We start from the raw sequence: 18098 nt of genomic DNA on the forward strand, positions 1-18098 counted from the left end.
TGTCTTTTTCCTTAGAAAAAATGACTAATATAATCAAGTGTTAATTGTGGGGAGATCTGTATTGTTACATGAAGGAGGAAAGGGATGCTAGGATGCAAATAAAGTACAAAAGGAAGAAAAAAAGGTTTTGGCATTTGGAGACCAAGTAAGTTTTGCATTATTAAACTTAATGATTTATTTATCCCTTTAATGATCCCAGAACGTCCACTCCAACAAGTCTCTGGTAGCATCTTTGCATCTTTAAGAGTCCTTTACATGAAAAGCAGAAGAGAGTCTTTTCTGTTTGGGTTGCATTTTTGCTCTCATTTCTGTTTTCCCTTCGGGGAGCACAAAGCTAGATGTAGTTATTATTGTATGGTCTGTATCTCACTTTTCTTTAGGTTCTGTTTTTCTATTGCTTATGAGCCGTAGTTGCTGACAGTTGTTTCTCAGACTATAAATTCACTTGATAAAGGTAGTAGTGTTTAAGTGACACAGTTTCTGGAAAATTTGAGTTGGTTGTTTGTCAGTGTTTGACTGAGAATCAGGAACATAAAATAAGAAAATGAAATTTTTAGGGAAACTTAAAAAAAAAAAAAAAGGATTAAGTGAACAAACCTCAAAACATAATCATGAATGGGAAAACATTATCAAGTGGTTGTATTATAATGGATTCCTATAGGGCCTGGTGCCTAGCTATACTACTTAATAGCTTGCAAACAGAATGAACAGCTACAGAAATGCTAAGTTATGGAGAGAGCATGTCAGTGATACAGAACAGTTAAGTCTCATTGCTAAACAGTATGACGTCCATTGTCACAAAATATATTTTGACATGTAAGAAGTTAAGATGTTCTTAAATACAGGATATGTTCTTCTACGAATTTATTTTGAAAGTAACTGATTTTCACTGTGGATGATCAACTACTGATTTCCCAAACCAAGTCTAAGTAGCAGGCTAATGAAAATCCAAACAGGATTTTCATTAAACAGGAGAATACGGAGTTGTAGAAAATATATTATTTCTTTAATTAGGAGTCATGTCACAGTTACTGGAATTCCATGCCCGTACTTCAAGCCTGATGTTGAAAAACATTATGGAAGACTCGGAGAGAATCAAGAATAACATTTTTACCATCACTATTGATATGCTGAAAAATTTTGCTTGGAATATCAGAAATAGAATTGAAGATAAAAGCAGTATTGGTTAACAGCAGCGCTATTATTTCTCTTCATCAGTTCATCACAGGCCTGTTCATTCTTACATTCCATCATTGGCATAATAATATGAGGAACAGCTGCAAACTTTCACAGTAATAGGTACAATCGAATCTGATGTGTCTAATTAATTTTTGGTCCAACAAATTAGTTTTGTTCTTCATTACTCTCCAATGGGAGGAAGACATTATATTTCATTATGTTTTTGTCTTCGGGAACAATGGAGCGTTACAGGTCACACACTTCCCTTGTATCTGTTCTAATTAGTTGAACTGACAGCATACAGAAACACCTGCAGTATATGAAATAGTACACTGGTACCTTGGATGACATATATATTACTTCTGATTAAATATTATATAAAGAAATACATAATTAATGTAATTTGTTTTCCAAAACCACAACAATTCTATTAATTTTATGAACCGTCAGTGGGTACCTCATCCGTATCCATTTATTTTTCAGTCACCGAATTCAGAAAGCATATGTTATTTTGACATTTAAATGAATTAGTACTTTTGCATTCATAATTGGTAGGCACTGAAGGGCAAGAACAAACAGCTAGACTGCAAACTTCAGAAGGTAATTTGGAGACAGGTTGCACCTTCCCCCAGAAGAGATGGAGAGTTGAAAGTCCAGTGAATGCTCTCCTCAGGCAAACCTCTCTGCAGTTTGTTCTCACATCCTCTGTCCCCAGGAGACTGCTTTCTGACCGTAGAGAAAATATTGGATCTATAGCACCAGGATGTTTTGGAGGCCTTTACTGGAAGCAGTTGTTCTTTTCTTGAACCCAGGAGTGTCTGCTCCTAAATCTCTTGTCTCTGAAGCACCTTCCCCATCCTCGCTTCCCACGACAGTGTGGCTGCCTCCAAAGCAGTGTGGATGTTACCTGTTTCCTCACTGTCCTGCTGCTCTTACCTTGCCTCCAAAGGGCACAGAAATTAACTGAAAGTTAATGGCAATTAGAGCAACATCAACTCCCATGCTGATTTCTACTATAAAATCAATTGTGTGCTTAGAAGAGCATGCCTCTTTCTATTAGTTTTAGTCTTCAGCACTTCCTCTTTTAGCGCTGAGGTGCACCTGTGGGTTGTTTCCATGGGCAACAACAAAAGGGGAAAATCTGACAAAGGAGCCACCGCTGCCTCCCAGCTTTTCCTTGTCACTGGCACTTGCTCTGTTACTGTGAATTGTATTGTTTTTTTGACTGTGGCAAGGCAAAATAGGAAAACTTGGGAAAGGAGAGCTGCAGCTAACAGATCTTGAGACCCATAAAGCTTACCAGCATGACCCAGTATAAACTGGTACAAGGTAAAGGCTTTTTCTCAGCAGGCATAGTGTGACAACATCCTTCTGTGGGACCTGTTTTGTTTGTGGGAAGCCTGTTTTGTTTCTTGAGCAGAACTACTGAAAGCAAGCCAAGCTCTAGCATGGTTTCAGCAGTTTGTTTGCAAAAGCAGACGGTCATCATTACTAAATATTGACATGGTGATGAAAGAGAGAAAGCTTAATAAAATCACAGAGATCATTAACAGAGTTATAGCAATGTAGTGCAGTGCATTACATTTCTTCCTGAGTAACTGAAGCCAACTCTGAGCTTAGCAGAGGACCTAACCCTGTGTCTTTGCTTGGGCAGCACTGTTTTGAGGCCGATGCAGGTGCAGGCAGGGAAGGCATGAGCAACCTGATATGCTCTGGGACAGGTTCGCATTCACAACCTTGCAGATTTAAACTGTTGACTCCCGTGAAGAACCATCTGTGGAAATAAAGCCGAAAGTGTTAGGCTTTCCTCTCTCTCATCTTCTTTAGCAAAGGACTTTGCTTTCAGCTGAAGCTGCTGTGCTGACACAGTGACTGCTTTGCTTAAAGAAGGGAGTGGTAAATTTAACCTCTGCTGACTTACAGAAGAGGAATACATAACGTACATTTTGACAGCAACGCATAATGCTACAATACTTTTAATAATTCGCTCTGAATGACTATTTCAATGTTTTATTACCATATTCAACTATTTTTATGTATGTGATAGACTCATAACTGAGAATCATAGTATTTTTTGTCTCAGTAGAGTAGGTACTCCTGCAGCTTGAAATCTTTTTCTGCGTGCCTACAGGCATCTGATAGTATTTCATAGGGATTTCAAGGACTGAGCTATATAAATGCATTTACCAGAAATGACGTACAATTTCTTCACCACTTTCAAAAATTTAGATGTGGGCAGTTTATATCAAATACAAATAGAATCAAGGTTCATATTTTTTTGCAGAAAAATATGTTCCACATTTCCTGACGTTAAAAATAACCATTTTTGACATGGAGGTGTTGGAATTAGAAAGGTGCCAACCCTGGAACATTGTTTAAGCATTTCCTGAATTTCTTTCTACATTTTTATGAGCATTTGTTTTCAAGCCAGACACCAAGCTTTTCCTTTTGAAAAAGTTCCCTTTTAGAGGAAGAGGGAAAAAAAAACAACACACACACACACAAAAAAAACAAAACACAAACAAACAACAAAACAAAACACAAACAAACAACAAAACAAAACCATTGGGAGCATCTACTGAAATTTACAGTTTTCTAAGGTACTAGACACAATTAAGATACTATATAGTTATTTTTGATGCATGTCACTTTAATTGGTATTCCACATGTCATAATTATTTCTTACAGGTTGATGTTTAGGATTGTTCATGCCTATTCTGGGTGAAAAAATAGCATCTGTTCCTGTGATTTAGTGCTTACAGTTACCTACGCTATTTTCTGCTTTGTGTCAAAATCAGTATGCTTAGGATTCATTTGGATTGCGTTCACCATGAAATAATTGCTGGAAAATGCATTTTTGCTTCAATTAAAAATACATACATTGTATTATTTATTTTAATTTTGAATCTCTAACATAAAGAAAAAAATGTGTTAAGATGTTTTGGCATGCTGACAAGAATAAAAGAAGGAACTGCTTTTTGATACTGTAGCAAGTCTTACATTGGATTTCTCATTTGATTAGCTGTTTGGGTGGTTTTTTTTGAGTTGTTTTCCTACGATCCATTCTCTCATCATTGTATTCTGCCTATAATTATATACAAAAAATAAAAACAAAAACACGTGTACTGTTTAAAAAAAAAAAAAAGGATGCCTCTGGACTGGCATCTGTTAAATTATTTGGGAGAATGCTATAAAGCCATCTTTCCAAATACATTCTGGCAAAATTGCAATAGATTGTGGATTTTCTTACTAGAAGCATTGGTTTTCAGGTGTGCATTAATACTTAGTAAACCTGTCCTACTGTGGATAAGTCTTTTGAGGTGCGTTACTGTATTTTTGTTGTTTTGGTTTTTTAATTTTTATTTCCAGTTGCTGGTTCCTGTTTGAGTTACAGAATCCATAATAATAATGTCCTGTCAACTTTCTTTTGTGCAGGAGGTCGTAACGAAGTTGTCATCACTGAAAATAACAACAGCATAACAGAGCAAATCACTGATGTTGTCAAACAGCCTGCCTTTATAGCTGGCATTGGTGGTGCATGTTGGGTAATTCTGATGGGTTTCAGCATCTGGTTGTACTGGCGCAGAAAGAAGAGGAAGGGGCTCAGTAATTATGCTGGTAAGAACAGTAACTGTGTATTACCATCTCATCAGGTTCCATCATGAAGAGAACAGGTGCAGTTAAACCTACTTAAAAAACCTGTTGAATTTACAGCAGAGGTGGCCTGGGTGAATTTTGTATGCTTGTTTTAAATGTATGCTCTGAAAATGCTGGTGTATGAGTAGCTTTAAATGCATTGCTCGGTACAACATTTCATCATTATCATAAGACAGTTTTTATTTTTACATCTCCAGCATCACATAAAAAGGTACAAAGAGGATTACTCCTTCCCCATAAGGCACTCTGTCAGTGGTTCAGCTCCATTTATGTGCTCAGAAGTGAGTTACACTAGACCTTTATGAGGAAGGTCAGAAAGAGTATTTGGTATCCTTCTTCGTTCCCGTGCATTTCCATGTCTTTGAAGCCATGGGAAATAAACTGAGTTACTTAATCAGTGATTCCATATCTATAACCACTGGAGAAGAAAATGATGTATCAGAGAAGTGCGGTCAAAATTTACCTATGGCAGAAGCCATAAAAAGTTTTGTTGGAGGTAGAACACCTTGGAATGCCCTTGCAATGTGATCCGTTTTGCACCAAATGTGTTGTTCCACTTACAAATTAGTTTTTGAAAATCACATTCAGAAAAATAAATTCACCAAATTAAAAGGCTTTCTTCCTCCCCCAAACTATCTGTTTTCTATATTATTCTGTGCTTCAGGATTCTTATGTAGTTTTAGGAAGTCAGGTGAATATAGGATTACAATTAAATGGGTGCTATGAAGCCTAATTTAACATGAAAAAGCTGTTTGTCAAATATTGGAGTAGTTTCTATTGTTGTGCTTATGTAATACATTTAAAAAGAGAAAACATTTCCTGTTTGAGGAGGATTTGCACAGTTGAGAATACAGCATATTTGATGTTGACATTATATGAGACTAAATTTGCGCTACTACTCTACAATTTACAAGTTGTCACATGCCAGCCAGAAGACACAGGTGCCCTAGGTGTCTAAACATCTCTAATACCTTGCTCCCATCAAAAAAAAAAAACAACATTCATTCCCTGCTCCCAACCGAACAGTCCTATGCCTCCTCACCTTGGTGTTAGCTATCATCAGTGTCCTCGATGTCCTGACTGGACTCACTAAACCAAGAGGAAACTGTTCATGGTTCTAGAGTTTCTTGGGGGGGTACTCCAATCCTTCTTGTTCTTACCCCAGCTGAATTAGTTTTCCACTGACTTATTGAAATGAAACAACCCAAGAAGAGATCAGACAAGCGCCAAAGTCAGCACAACGGAAGCAGAGAGAAGAGAGACCTGTTCATTGGCGGCAGCTCTTAGATATACTCAGCTTCTGTGGAACCTCACCTTGCATGACTGTGTGGCCTGTATCATTCATAGGTTATGCTTTTTGATGAAGTGTTTTTAATTTCCTTTAACAGCAATGACTTTTAGATACTGAGACATGGTGTAAATTGATGAACTAATATATATCACACATGCCAATACATGTGCTGATGTGAAATACCAGTTTAGATGCCAAGATTTTTCATATTAAGGGAGAGTTGTACTGCTATTCCTCTTAGGAAGCAGTCACAGAACCGTAGAGTGGCCTGGGTTGGAAGGGACCTCAAAGGTCATCTATTTCCAACCCTCCTGCCATAGGCGGGGACATCACCCAGTAGATCAGGTTGCTCAGGGCCTCATCTAACGTGGTCTTGAACTCCTCCAGGGATAGGACATCCACAACCTCTCTGGGCAACCTGTTCCAGTGCCTCACCACCCTCTGAGTGAAGAATTTCCTCCTAACCTCTAATCTAAATCTCCCCTCCTTTAGTTTAAAACCATTCCCCCTTGTCCTGTCAATATCTGATTGAGCAAAGAGTTGCTCTCCGTCTTTTTTATAAGTCCCCTTCAAGTACTGAAATGTTGCAGTGAGGTCACCCTGGAGCCTTCACTTCCGTAGGCTGAACATCCCCAGCTCTCTCAGCATCTGTGTCAGTCATACAGATAGACTTTGGACATAAGCTAAGACAACTCTTTCTTAGCATGCAGAATTATTAGCCCTGTGTGTGAGTTGGCATGCTGGGCGGGAGGGTAGCTTGAGAAAAAAGTATTTTATACCTTAAAATATATACCTGTAGTTGTTTATAATAGTCATTTTAAACAGTGTGTCTCCTGCAACTCATTCCTTCTCATGATGTTTGCTGCATCTAAGTGTGATGTGAACATTGCATCATGACATGGAATTCCCATTACTGGAATTATGACATTGCATATGCTTTTAGCAAGGAAAGTTCATAACAGATCATGTTTCAGAATCCATCCTAACATTTACAATGTGGAGAACAGCATGTCCACACAATAACTGTCTTCAAATGTGACTGTCTAAATCCACTGCTCACCTTTCCAACTGTCATTTCTCATTGGCTGCTGGCTGGTTAGTGCTTTAAGCTCAACTGTTATGTCCCTCATATGATACTACGCCACAACTGAGTATACTCCAGAGGAAACTTGTGCCCTGCAATTAGCGCTTGTTATCGGGGTGTGTAACTCACAATGTGTTTGCTTTCTTGTTTTGCAGTTCAGTCCTTCACCTTCACCCCTGCAGGTACTGTCCATTAGTCTGTCTCTTACCTCACCAACACATCATTGCAAGCATTAGCAAAGTGTTTATAAACATGTGAGTTATGCAGAAATAAAGCCAAACAAAAGGAGAAACACTTCTGCTACCTATCTGTGGTGAAAACATAGCATTTATTCTACTAGTGATTCCAGGGGAACTTAAAAACTACCGCCATAAATGTCTTTGCCATGATTCTGCATGCTTCTTACTCGTCTAACTCTTCAAAATAATGCAGTTTTGAAAATAATTTCAAATTACAAATGCTTGAGCTCACATAATATAAAAAAGCATTAGTCACGTATGACCAAATTTTGGATTTTAAAGCTCAGAAAAAATATTCTGAATGTTTTTTGAAGGTCTGGAGCTGTCTCTTTTGTCCCCTCTGCCATACATATGATAGAGACCAGTCTTTTAACTGCATTGTGGGACTGGTCCTCATGCTCTGCTTGCTGCTTTCTACCTCCTGCTGATCTTCAGCCACATCTCAAGTTTTAGCTTAACACAAAAGAGCAGATGACTGTTGAGGCAGATGAGTGGAGGTGGTGCTGTCTGCACCAGGGACTGAAGACGTTGCTAGGGAGAGCTCTCCACCTCCTGGCTTCTTGGTGTGTTTGTGAAAGCCAGAATAAGTCGTGCATCCTACCCTAAACACTTTACTTACTTTGAGTTACAATGTAGGATTTTTTTCAAAAATAAAATAATATGTCTTTGAATTTGGTTCTTAGTTGTGCCATTGTCAACTGACTGTAACTACTAATTTTTTCCCATTGTCTTTGCAGCTGACATTGGAACAACACAAGATTGTGTTAGAGCTGCCATGTGCATGATTCAGTGCAGTCGATCCACATGTGCTGGGTGACTAGGATATGTCAGAGGCGCAACCAAAAAATTGTGTTTTAAAAATAGTTTTGACGTCTCATGGACTTTATAGAATTATTAACAATATGTAGTTCTGTTGCCTGGTCTATAATAATTTCTGGAGGCACTGATAACCTAGGCCATCCCATAATCAAGTCCAAAAAAACCCACATTAATTAAAAAAAATAAAAAAAGAAGAGCATACATAGCCCATGTTTTTATCTGTATACCTAAGGTTCCCTAAGAGGCATCTTCAATTCTCTAATGTTTGAATTTGCAATTGGTAATCTCATTTAGACAAACATATCTACACTTGTGGAGGTTTGTTGACATTTAACTATATGTTGTTCCCTTCAAAGTTATGATTCATAAACACTAAATTGGTTTCAGATCTAAATATTTAGAAAGTGGTATGTAGCTTTCAGAATCTCATCAGAGACAGCTGTCAGTAAGCTGAAGCTTTACTGAAGATGATTTTATCTTAATATATGCAGAATTTGGAAGTTGCACACTTTTGGTTTGAACATCTGCTTTAAATTCTTCCCTTAAAAAAACACAACATGCAGAGTTGACTGTATAATAAGATGTTTGAAAGTATTAGTGGAACATTTATATATTTGCTCTATTTCATCCTCATCTTTCTGAACAACAAAGATATTTTTTCAGTTATATCTGATGTAAATGTTTTTGTTGTTTGTTTTTCTTTTTGTTTTTGTTTTCTGAAGCTTAATTTGCATATATAGAGAACTTAAAGTTCTAAAAATATTTTTTAAAAGTCTGGATTGAGCAGTTATAATTACTTGCCAAAAATGTTCTACCTGATCGTTTTCAAATTAAAGGTTTTTCCTAGGACTCTGCTATTTGTAATCTGTTATTAGGCTCCTAAGTGGTATAATTTCTGCTGTCTGACTAAACAACAGTAGCATTCTATGTAGAAGAACAAACAGCAAATGTCACGCTATAGGTAAAGATTGTGCCAGAGTAGAATAATTGAGTTAAATTCATTAAGCTTTCTGTCTTTGTGAACATTTTTATAAGTACTGATGAGTTGCTCAGATAGTCAGAAATAAAATGTGATATTGAAAATCATAGCTAAGTCTTCTTACTTATTTTCAGTTGAACTGAATCCTGTAGTTATTCAGTCATGATTCCTTATTTCACTATTCCTCTACTTCCCGTTCCCCTGTCAGGACACCCCAGGCACTGATTCTTGATAATATCAATATTATAAAACACATGATTGTCTATCATGATCATTAGATGAGTGTTTTGCTTACCTGGTAAGTAGTAGTGTCATGATTTGCAGCTGTACAAGTATACATTTTGGGGACCATGACAGACTATCAACAAAAACAAAACTGGCACAGAGACACTGAATTCAAATGTTATTCCTTTTTAGTGATCTGTTCTGTGATATGAAGAATAGATTGGTTTTGCTTTTATGAGTTTCTGTGAAAGCTAAAATGACCACTTCACTGATTTTCTTTATTTTTGCAGTTACCCTTTACTCCGGTTGCCAGATATAAACATGCACTGTGGGTTTCTACCTTATGCAAGAAATGTTAGATGGCACAAAAGAGTTTTCTGGCCACTTCTCATGTAATAGATGAGTTGTTTCATTCTCATATTGCAATGACTGAACAGAATTTTTTTATTTACTACTGGAAGTTGCCGTTCTCTTCTCTCATTTTGGTATAAGGACTTACATAACAAAGGCACAGTATCCATTTATAGAAATAAGAGAGATTTAATTTATCTGCTTATCTTTTCTATGCCTTCAAACTCATTGTTGTGCCAGTAGCTGCTCAGTTGAATACTCTGGTGTTTTCAAGAGTGTCTAGGCCATCAGTCATGCAAGGAAAGGAAACAGTGTTTTCACTTGTGAGTAGGTAAGCTTATTTAGTGAGTAGTGCTCCTTGGGATTAAAGATTTCATGAAACCAAGTAAACAAAAGCAGATTAAAAATAGACAGATGGAAAATTATGGAATGCTACACATTTTATGCTCAGCTCCTGAAACTGTTAAATGAGGATAAGTATTTGACAGAATTGTCCGAAGGTAGTCAGAAGATTTGATGGAATTTTTATATGCTGATTATCTGTTCTGAGTTAATGCTTATTAAAAGAGGATTAATGTACATTCACATTTGAGGAACGGCTTATCAGAAAAAGGAATGAGACTTGGCTGGCAACATTAAAGTTTTCATTTGTGGTAGGAAAATGTGGCCTACTAGAGATAGGCATACAGAAAGCTTTCTAAAGCTTTCTTGCCTCAAAATGTCAACTTACTATACATTCATATTTTTCCAGTCCTAGCAGGCATGAAGATTAAGTTTAACCTTGTCAGATAATACTAGTAAATAGTATGGGCACCTCCTTATGTATTTAATAAAAAGCATATAAAAAGCTCTTTAACATATGCTGTTCTTCATACAAATGTATACAATATAATTTCCTTAAATATTTATGCATTTAAAATGCACTTTAGATTATATTTCTGCATTCTTACAGTTCTTGAAATATAAGCTACTGGGGATTCCTTCAAAATCTGTCTATGCAGAGGTTATTTTTTTCATCCTCTTTTGAAAGCAAATCTCATCCCTGCAGGTCTGCAGCCTTTCTCAGAACATATATCAGATGCAAAGAATGCTGAAAGAGCTTTTTTGCTTCCTCAGTGATAAAAACCAAGGGAGATGGGTGGGTCAGTGACAGGGACATTCTTCCCTTCCTCCTCTTACATTGCCCCTTGAAATTGCTCTGCATCTTTTTGAAGTGGAGACAGAATGAATAAAGCCAGCTGACTGTGTTTTATTTTCACAGTGACATCTACAAGTCTGCATTGCATTAAGTATGCTCCAATTCAGGCATTTAGACTTGTTTTGTAATTGCAGAAATCAAACTGCAGGCAAAAATGCTGACAAAATGTATGGTAGGAATAGGAATGATAAACATAGTGCTTATGTTGGCAGCCTGACCATGTCTTCTGTTGTTAGCTGTCTTTCCTTTCACAATATTGATGCTAAAAGAAAGCCACCTTCTCTATCCACTCTCAGGGAACCTATTTATGGAAGGCATCTGGAATATGGTGGTGTTTTGTTTTTTTTTTTTCCTGTGACATCCTGATGACATCTCCTCACTTATTCCAAGAAGAATTTTGGCTAGCTTAGTTGATATTCCAGAGTCTTTTCCACCAAGTGTACTATCTACAATGCTTTCTTGTTTCTTTTCTTATGAAAATTATAACCAACCTTACATTGGTATGCAGGGAGGGAGGGTAAATGAAAGAACCTGTATTCCTTACCAATTCCGTGCTCATTATGTAAGCCAGGCACTGTCTTCCCCAGAAAACCGTATCACTGCAAGGTAGGTTCTTCTAAAAACAGAGTTTATATTGGGAGGGCATAAAATTGTTTAATGTAAGAAAAAACAGGGAATGGTTACAATCACAAAGCATACACAGGGAGCAGCAAAGAAAGCAAATACTGTAATACTTGTCTCTTCTCAACAAGCTCTTATGCCACAGCCATTCTGCAGCAATTATGGCTCTAGAGCAGAGGTTTCAATGTCATGTCTTCTCAATATGTTTCTCACAGCATGCCATCGAGTTTTCTCTATACCTCACTGAACAGAAAATTGAATGTGTCTGGCAAACATTGCTGTGATTTCCTACTAGCTCCCCCATTTTAGCTTTGCTTTATAGAGGTACACTAGCAATATAAATATTTTTGAGACCATAAGTATTGATTTTTTTTCCCCCCTTATGACATCCATAGATAAAATATCAGACACATGTACATACTATGCAGTTGGTGGCAACATTACTTTAAAATCATTTCTGGTAGTCTGTAGTTGAAACAAGATCATTAATCCCAGGAATTTTTCAGAAAATATGTTGCACTATAATTCTTTTAAAACTGTAAACTTTATTTACAAAGGTTGTTATTGAATGCACCTTTGTTTCTCCTTTTTCTTATTTCTTGTTGCTTTGACAAATGGAGAAGGTTGGAGTATTAAATGAGAAGTGGAGAAGGAGAAAGGGAACAGCACCTATACTGAAGTGCTAGTGTACTTTTGACCAACATATTTTGAAACATAGCTGGTCAGTACCACCTCTTTGCATATTCACACGACATCCACAGCTCTTCGGATTATTCATGTTTAAGCAACGAGTGATACAGTCACTTGACAGCCTGTTAAAAACAATGTGAATGAAAGTAGCATCAGCTCAAAACTTAATTAGCCACGATGTTTTTAACATGTCCTGTTTTTCAAAGCAGACTTTTATTTAATACTTCCCATACCTGAATTTTGATTTTCTTTTCATTAATTGGTTTGATTACGTCCTTTCAAAATTCAGCTATTAACCATTTTGATATGACATGTGACTGCAGTGATTTTCTGATATGGATATTAGTCTGTTCTGCAGTGAAGGGTAATTAATCACCCTATCCAAACACTCTTCAGCAGGGCTTCCAAAGGGGTCAGTTTTGTCCTCTTTGCTGAATGTATACTGTGAAATTACCCCAGGAATTAATGAAGTGACAAATATTCTCTGAGATATCAGAAGCATTTCATCAGTGGATTTATGTCATTTCTAACTTTTTAATGACCACAGCATTTCTATTGGATGTAGTAGTTTTGTCTGGTTAGAAAAGGGTATAATATAAAGCCTAATCTTGAATTAATGTACTTTGGACTAATATTTGGAAAGTGTTACAAATATTCTGGGAGCTATGATGAGAATGTCTGTCTCAGAAACGTAAATAGTATTTCCGAACCGGGAACTGTTTTAAATTAAGCTGGCTGTAGACTTGTTCATTCCTCTCTGAAATTTTACCCTTCATCTTGTTAGGGACCTGTAAGGATTCAGGTGTCCAAGACACTGATATAATTTAATTGTCAGTCCTATCTATGCCCAACAATAAGTAATAGAATATTGCCATTGAGAACCAGAGTAGTTTCTTGGCCTAAATTCAAAATATTAGCTAGCACTTCAGAAAGGAGTGTCAAACCTTGTGAATTAACACCTCACCAGTAATGGGGGTTTACTTATAACATAATCCTGTTAATAAGATAGATAAAGGGATAGGCTATTTTTTGTCAGATACCCATGAATGGTACCACAATGTATCCTTGGCATCCCCAGTTGCAAGACTGAAAACAGCTTTTCTTCCCTGTGATACTGGTGTGTATGCATTTACGTGTGCTGGTTCTTATACCGTGCTGTTAGTGGAAATGATGCAGCTTTATGCGTTTTTTCACTCCTTCAGCTCTAATAGAGCTGCTGCCTCTTTGTATTTATCCTGGGAAATGGCATATTTGTGTGGTGACATTATATTACTGCATTACAACATGATGTTATTAACTTACTGGTGCAATGTCATCATGTACTGAAGCAAAAGCGTGCCAAGAAAACAATTTCATCACGTGGCACAGTCTTGCAACAAAAAGTCATATGGGGTCTGTGGTAAATTCAGGATTTTTTTCCCCACAAGGCCAGCTTGCTTTGCAAGCTACAGAGCGGATTGATGTTAATCAATAATGTGAGTGAAATCCTAAATAAATTGTAATCCTAATGTGTTTGATCCTGTTCTTGTGATTTCTGTACTTTATTACGTGATGATGCCAAGAGGCCTTCGATCTTGGACACTAAGCAATTTGAATTGTTACTTGTAATTATTACTAATTCATTTCTCCCTGTCTTATATGTGTGTGCGTGTGTGTGTATATATGTTTGTTTTGTTTTTCCAACCAAAATACAGTCACTTTCCAAAGAGGAGATGGAGGACTAATGAGCAATGGAAGGTACGTTTCTTTGTGTAAAGGTGTTTTCATCATATTATTTTTTTTTTAATTAAGAATCTGAAAATTCTGTAGGTGATGCACTTGGGTAATAAACGATCATTTATAAGACTGACAATTTCAGAAGGAGTTAAGCTCACCGCAAGGTTTAATGATCTATCTGTCGTGCACTTTAGAGGAATCAAGCCCAGATGTTTCATATCTCCCAGATGCCCTGGAAGAAACGCGTAGTAAATATCACAAGGAATGTGTTCATTTGTTACCAGGATGTTTATTGCATTAATTAGACATTAGCAAATGAAGTTGCTGTTGTTTAAGACTCCTTATTGGCTCCCCCTAAATTGCTGTGAGTGAACAATTACACTTAATCGATCACAAAATAAATGATTCATGGATGATGAATAGGCTGTAGATTGATAGGACTGGATTCCACAACTTTGGCTACTCAATTGAAATTGATAAAAGCTGATAACGGACCCATATATCCTCATCTATTTTCCCTTTGCCAATATGGAGATTGTAATTAGGCTCTGGTAATAACTTCCAATCTCCCATTTAATCAATATTTTAGCAAAAAGAGATTAGGCCTAATGAGAGCTAGTGGATGTGGCGAGAAAGCCGATGGATCTTCTTATTGCTGTTTCCATAGAAACCTATGTTTCTCTTAAGGATTGTACCAGACAGGGGTCTATCAGAACTAAAGTACAATGATTATATGTGTTGCTCCAACTTCATGAGTGCATTAATAATCTAGAAGAGCGTCAGAAGCATCAGGGTGATTTTGTGATTTTGCTTGGGGGAAGAGGGCGTTTACATGACATGATTTGTTTTCCTCGTTAAATACAAATACAAACAATCCCTGTGCCTTGCTAAGTTCCAGCCTGTTTGTCCTGGGGTGAGAGAGGCACAGTGCCCTATGGCCCGAGTTTACCTTCTCTTCCAACATATTTGCTGTTTAATACTGCTCTCAAAGCTTGAAATTACAGGGATATAAAAACCATGCAGTAGTGGCAGATAAAGATAGCTGCAGACTTTCCATTAATCCTACTCAAACCTCTTTGCCTCTAAACTATACAAGAGTGCTCAAAGAAGGAGTTACCAGCCTGTAGATGACAGGCGTGCATTTGGGATGCAAGGCAAGGAAGAAATAGTAGCCCAAAGTCCTGGAAATGCCTGATACGGAGCAATCAGTTTGAGTGATTGTTCCCTTGAGGTGGTAATTTATCATTCAGCCCTGGTTTAGGATCCCATGATGGTCATGCCTAACCCCTGTTTCACACAGACAACGGAGTTCATTTGGATTCTGGCAGAATCACAACTGATGCCTAGTCCCACTTCTACTGACAAAGTTGATTTGTATATATCCTTAATTAACTGCTCAAGGTCTTTAAATCATCAAAGGCTACACATTTTTAATTTGAAATAAATTAAAGTCTCCTAAACTGTTTCTTACGTGCAATGATAGGAGAAAAGTGATATGGCATCTTCAGTCACTGTTGTGTCCGGAGTTGTCTCACAGATATTTAAATTTTGTTTTTATATATATATATGTATATGTATTGTATATTGTATGTATATATTTTTTATTATTTTATTTTATTTTTATTCTGCTTCAGTCGACCAGGTCTGTTGAATGCAAGTGACCCCAGTTATCCTTGGCTTGCAGACTCTTGGCCTGCCACAAGTCTGCCAGTAAACAACAGCACTAGTGGACCCAATGATCTTGGCAATTTCAGTCGTGGAGGTTGGTTTCATTTTATCAAGTCACTATACAGTATAAAATAGATTTCTCTTAGTTAACATCTAGATAAATGCTGTGTAATATTTTTATACTGCTATAGTTCTTTCTATGTTTGGCTCAAGATTGGATTTTAAAATTGGTTTTAAAATGTCTATTTTGCTGTGTCTCCTTCTCTTTCTTTAAAACATAGTTTTACTTTGTATTTTACCCCACAGTGGTGAGACAGGGTCAGAGCACCATCTCATGATGAACTTACTTATTGCTCAGATCCGTTCCCTTTTGCATGGATGTGAGCAGGACAGTATAGCCAGGGACAGAGGACAATTGTAAGAGCAGAGACCTGGGGCACATGGGAAGAACATGCTTATGTTAGACTTCCTAGCATAAATGAGTATGTAAATGTTTTTAAGACCTGAATAAGTATACAAAAACCCAGACAACTTTATATATTAAAAATAAATTAAAATGCAAAAAAAGAATCTATAAAACCATTGAAGTGATGAATGTGAAAAGAATTTAATTTTGAGTGGTAACAAAATCTGCCTTCTGAAAACTGTCCCTCACTTTGGTTATACATTCCCGTGTAAAACTTCTTCCCTGTGGTTTGATTACTTTGATTTCAAACTACATTAGAGCATTCTGGATTCATTTTCCATATAAGAATGTTTTAATGCTCTTGCCTTACAAAAATATTATAAAGTAAACAAGAGTTCTGATAATAGTTACAGGACAACTGAATATCTGCCAGCCTCTTTGTTTTCAAGATATTCACAACAAAACTCTTCAGTACTTTTCCATATTTTCATGAGCTCACATAATACAGAAAAATTACCATTTTGTTTTAGCATTTGGTTCTATAAGACTTAAATTGGAAGCATGTTTTAAAGCTTTTGGCTTCAGGGTGGATAAGGCATAGGTCCAAATTTGTCCAAGAAATGCAACAGTTATATTTGGAATTTCAGCAACTTAATTCCAACCATGTTTTTTTCAGTCCAGCTCACACTTTTATTCTGGCTGTTTTGGGACCACTTATCCCTGTCTATTGAAACAGTTAAGTTTGGATGCTTCTGCATTGTAGATGGATCTGAAGTGAGATATCTTTTAATATGTTTCAACAGCTTAGATAGTACTCGGGCTTCTTTTCTGATTAAAAGGTCTGGAGTAATATTAAAGGCCTGTAAGAATTCTGAAGACAGTAAGGTGGCAATCGCTCACTCTGGAGCAGAAACTGAGGAGGGAAGTTTTAATGTTGTCTTTAAGAGTGAAATCCACATTATGCCCCAGATTGGCAATTGAGAACAAGGCTGTGGGTGGGAAGCAGAGGTTAGGTTTGGAATCACATAAGACCACAAAATAGTACTGAGTCAGCAAGAAAGAGATTCCTTCAGAAAGTACTTCAGAACTATTTGAATTATCTCAAGAGTTACAAAACAAGATGGATATTGGAGAACTTTTGGAACTCTCCATTGGGAAATGTAGCAAATATCCATTGGGAAATGTATGTTCATCTTTGGTCTTAAATGTACAGAGGTTTTTCTGCTGTGACAGCTTGGTGGGAAAATCACACTTGATTTTTACTAGGTGATTATGGCACTTGGTAAAATGGTGCTTTAATAGCTCTTTGAGTGCTTATTGTATATGTCTCTCTGAGTTTAAAAAAGTAATTGTGGTTGTATTGAAAATTTCCAGAAAGTCTGGAGAACTTTAGTTTATTAGTAAGACAGACTGAAAATCCTTGGCTGGTGGGAAACTATGCAGCTTTCCTTTCAAGCCTGTGCAAATGTATAGTTCTCCATTCAAAAAGGACTATCTAGAGATGACACCTCTTCAGCAACCAGAAATGTGCTCTAAAAGATAGATTTATTTCTGATTACTTGAGAGAGACAAGCATTTTGCTAATGTTTAGTTCTGTCAGTCTGCAGATCCAACATAGGCATGTTGAGCTGGACTTGATTGATTTTGTACACCAACAACAGAATTTACTTAATAAATTTCAGTCTGTTGGATTTCAGTCCAGTGGGACTGTTCAGCCCGGAGAAGAGGAATCTCAGGGGGGATCTTATCAATGTGTATAAATACCTGAAGGAAGGGTACAAAGAAGAAAGACACAGGTTATTTTCAGTGGTGCCTAGTGCCTGGACAAGATGCAATGGGTACAACTGGAACACAAGAGATTCTGTCTGTATATTGGGAAAAACTTCTTCACTGTGTGGGTGACAGAGCACTGGTAGAGGCTGGCCAGAGAGGCTGTGCAGTCCTTGGAGATAGCCAAAAGTTGTATGGACATGGT

The 18098-nt window shown here is 37.0% G+C and overlaps 1 protein-coding gene across 23 annotated transcripts in view; it reads left to right on the top strand.

Annotated features, from left to right (window-relative positions):
• ROBO2 (roundabout guidance receptor 2) overlaps nt 1–18098 on the top strand; it is a 349600-nt gene that overhangs the window by 277913 nt on the left and 53589 nt on the right. For all 23 annotated transcript variants that reach the window (XM_083821015.1, XM_083820994.1, XM_083821010.1 and 20 more), the window contains 3 exons: nt 4615–4797; nt 14028–14070; nt 15684–15811. In XM_083821015.1, the coding sequence (XP_083677141.1) occupies nt 4615–4797; nt 14028–14070; nt 15684–15811 (354 nt within the window). The remainder of the gene's footprint in view (nt 1–4614; nt 4798–14027; nt 14071–15683; nt 15812–18098) is intronic.

Source organism: Anser anser, assembly GCF_964211835.1.
Source record: "Anser anser genome assembly, chromosome: 1".
NCBI lineage: Eukaryota > Metazoa > Chordata > Aves > Anseriformes > Anatidae > Anser > Anser anser.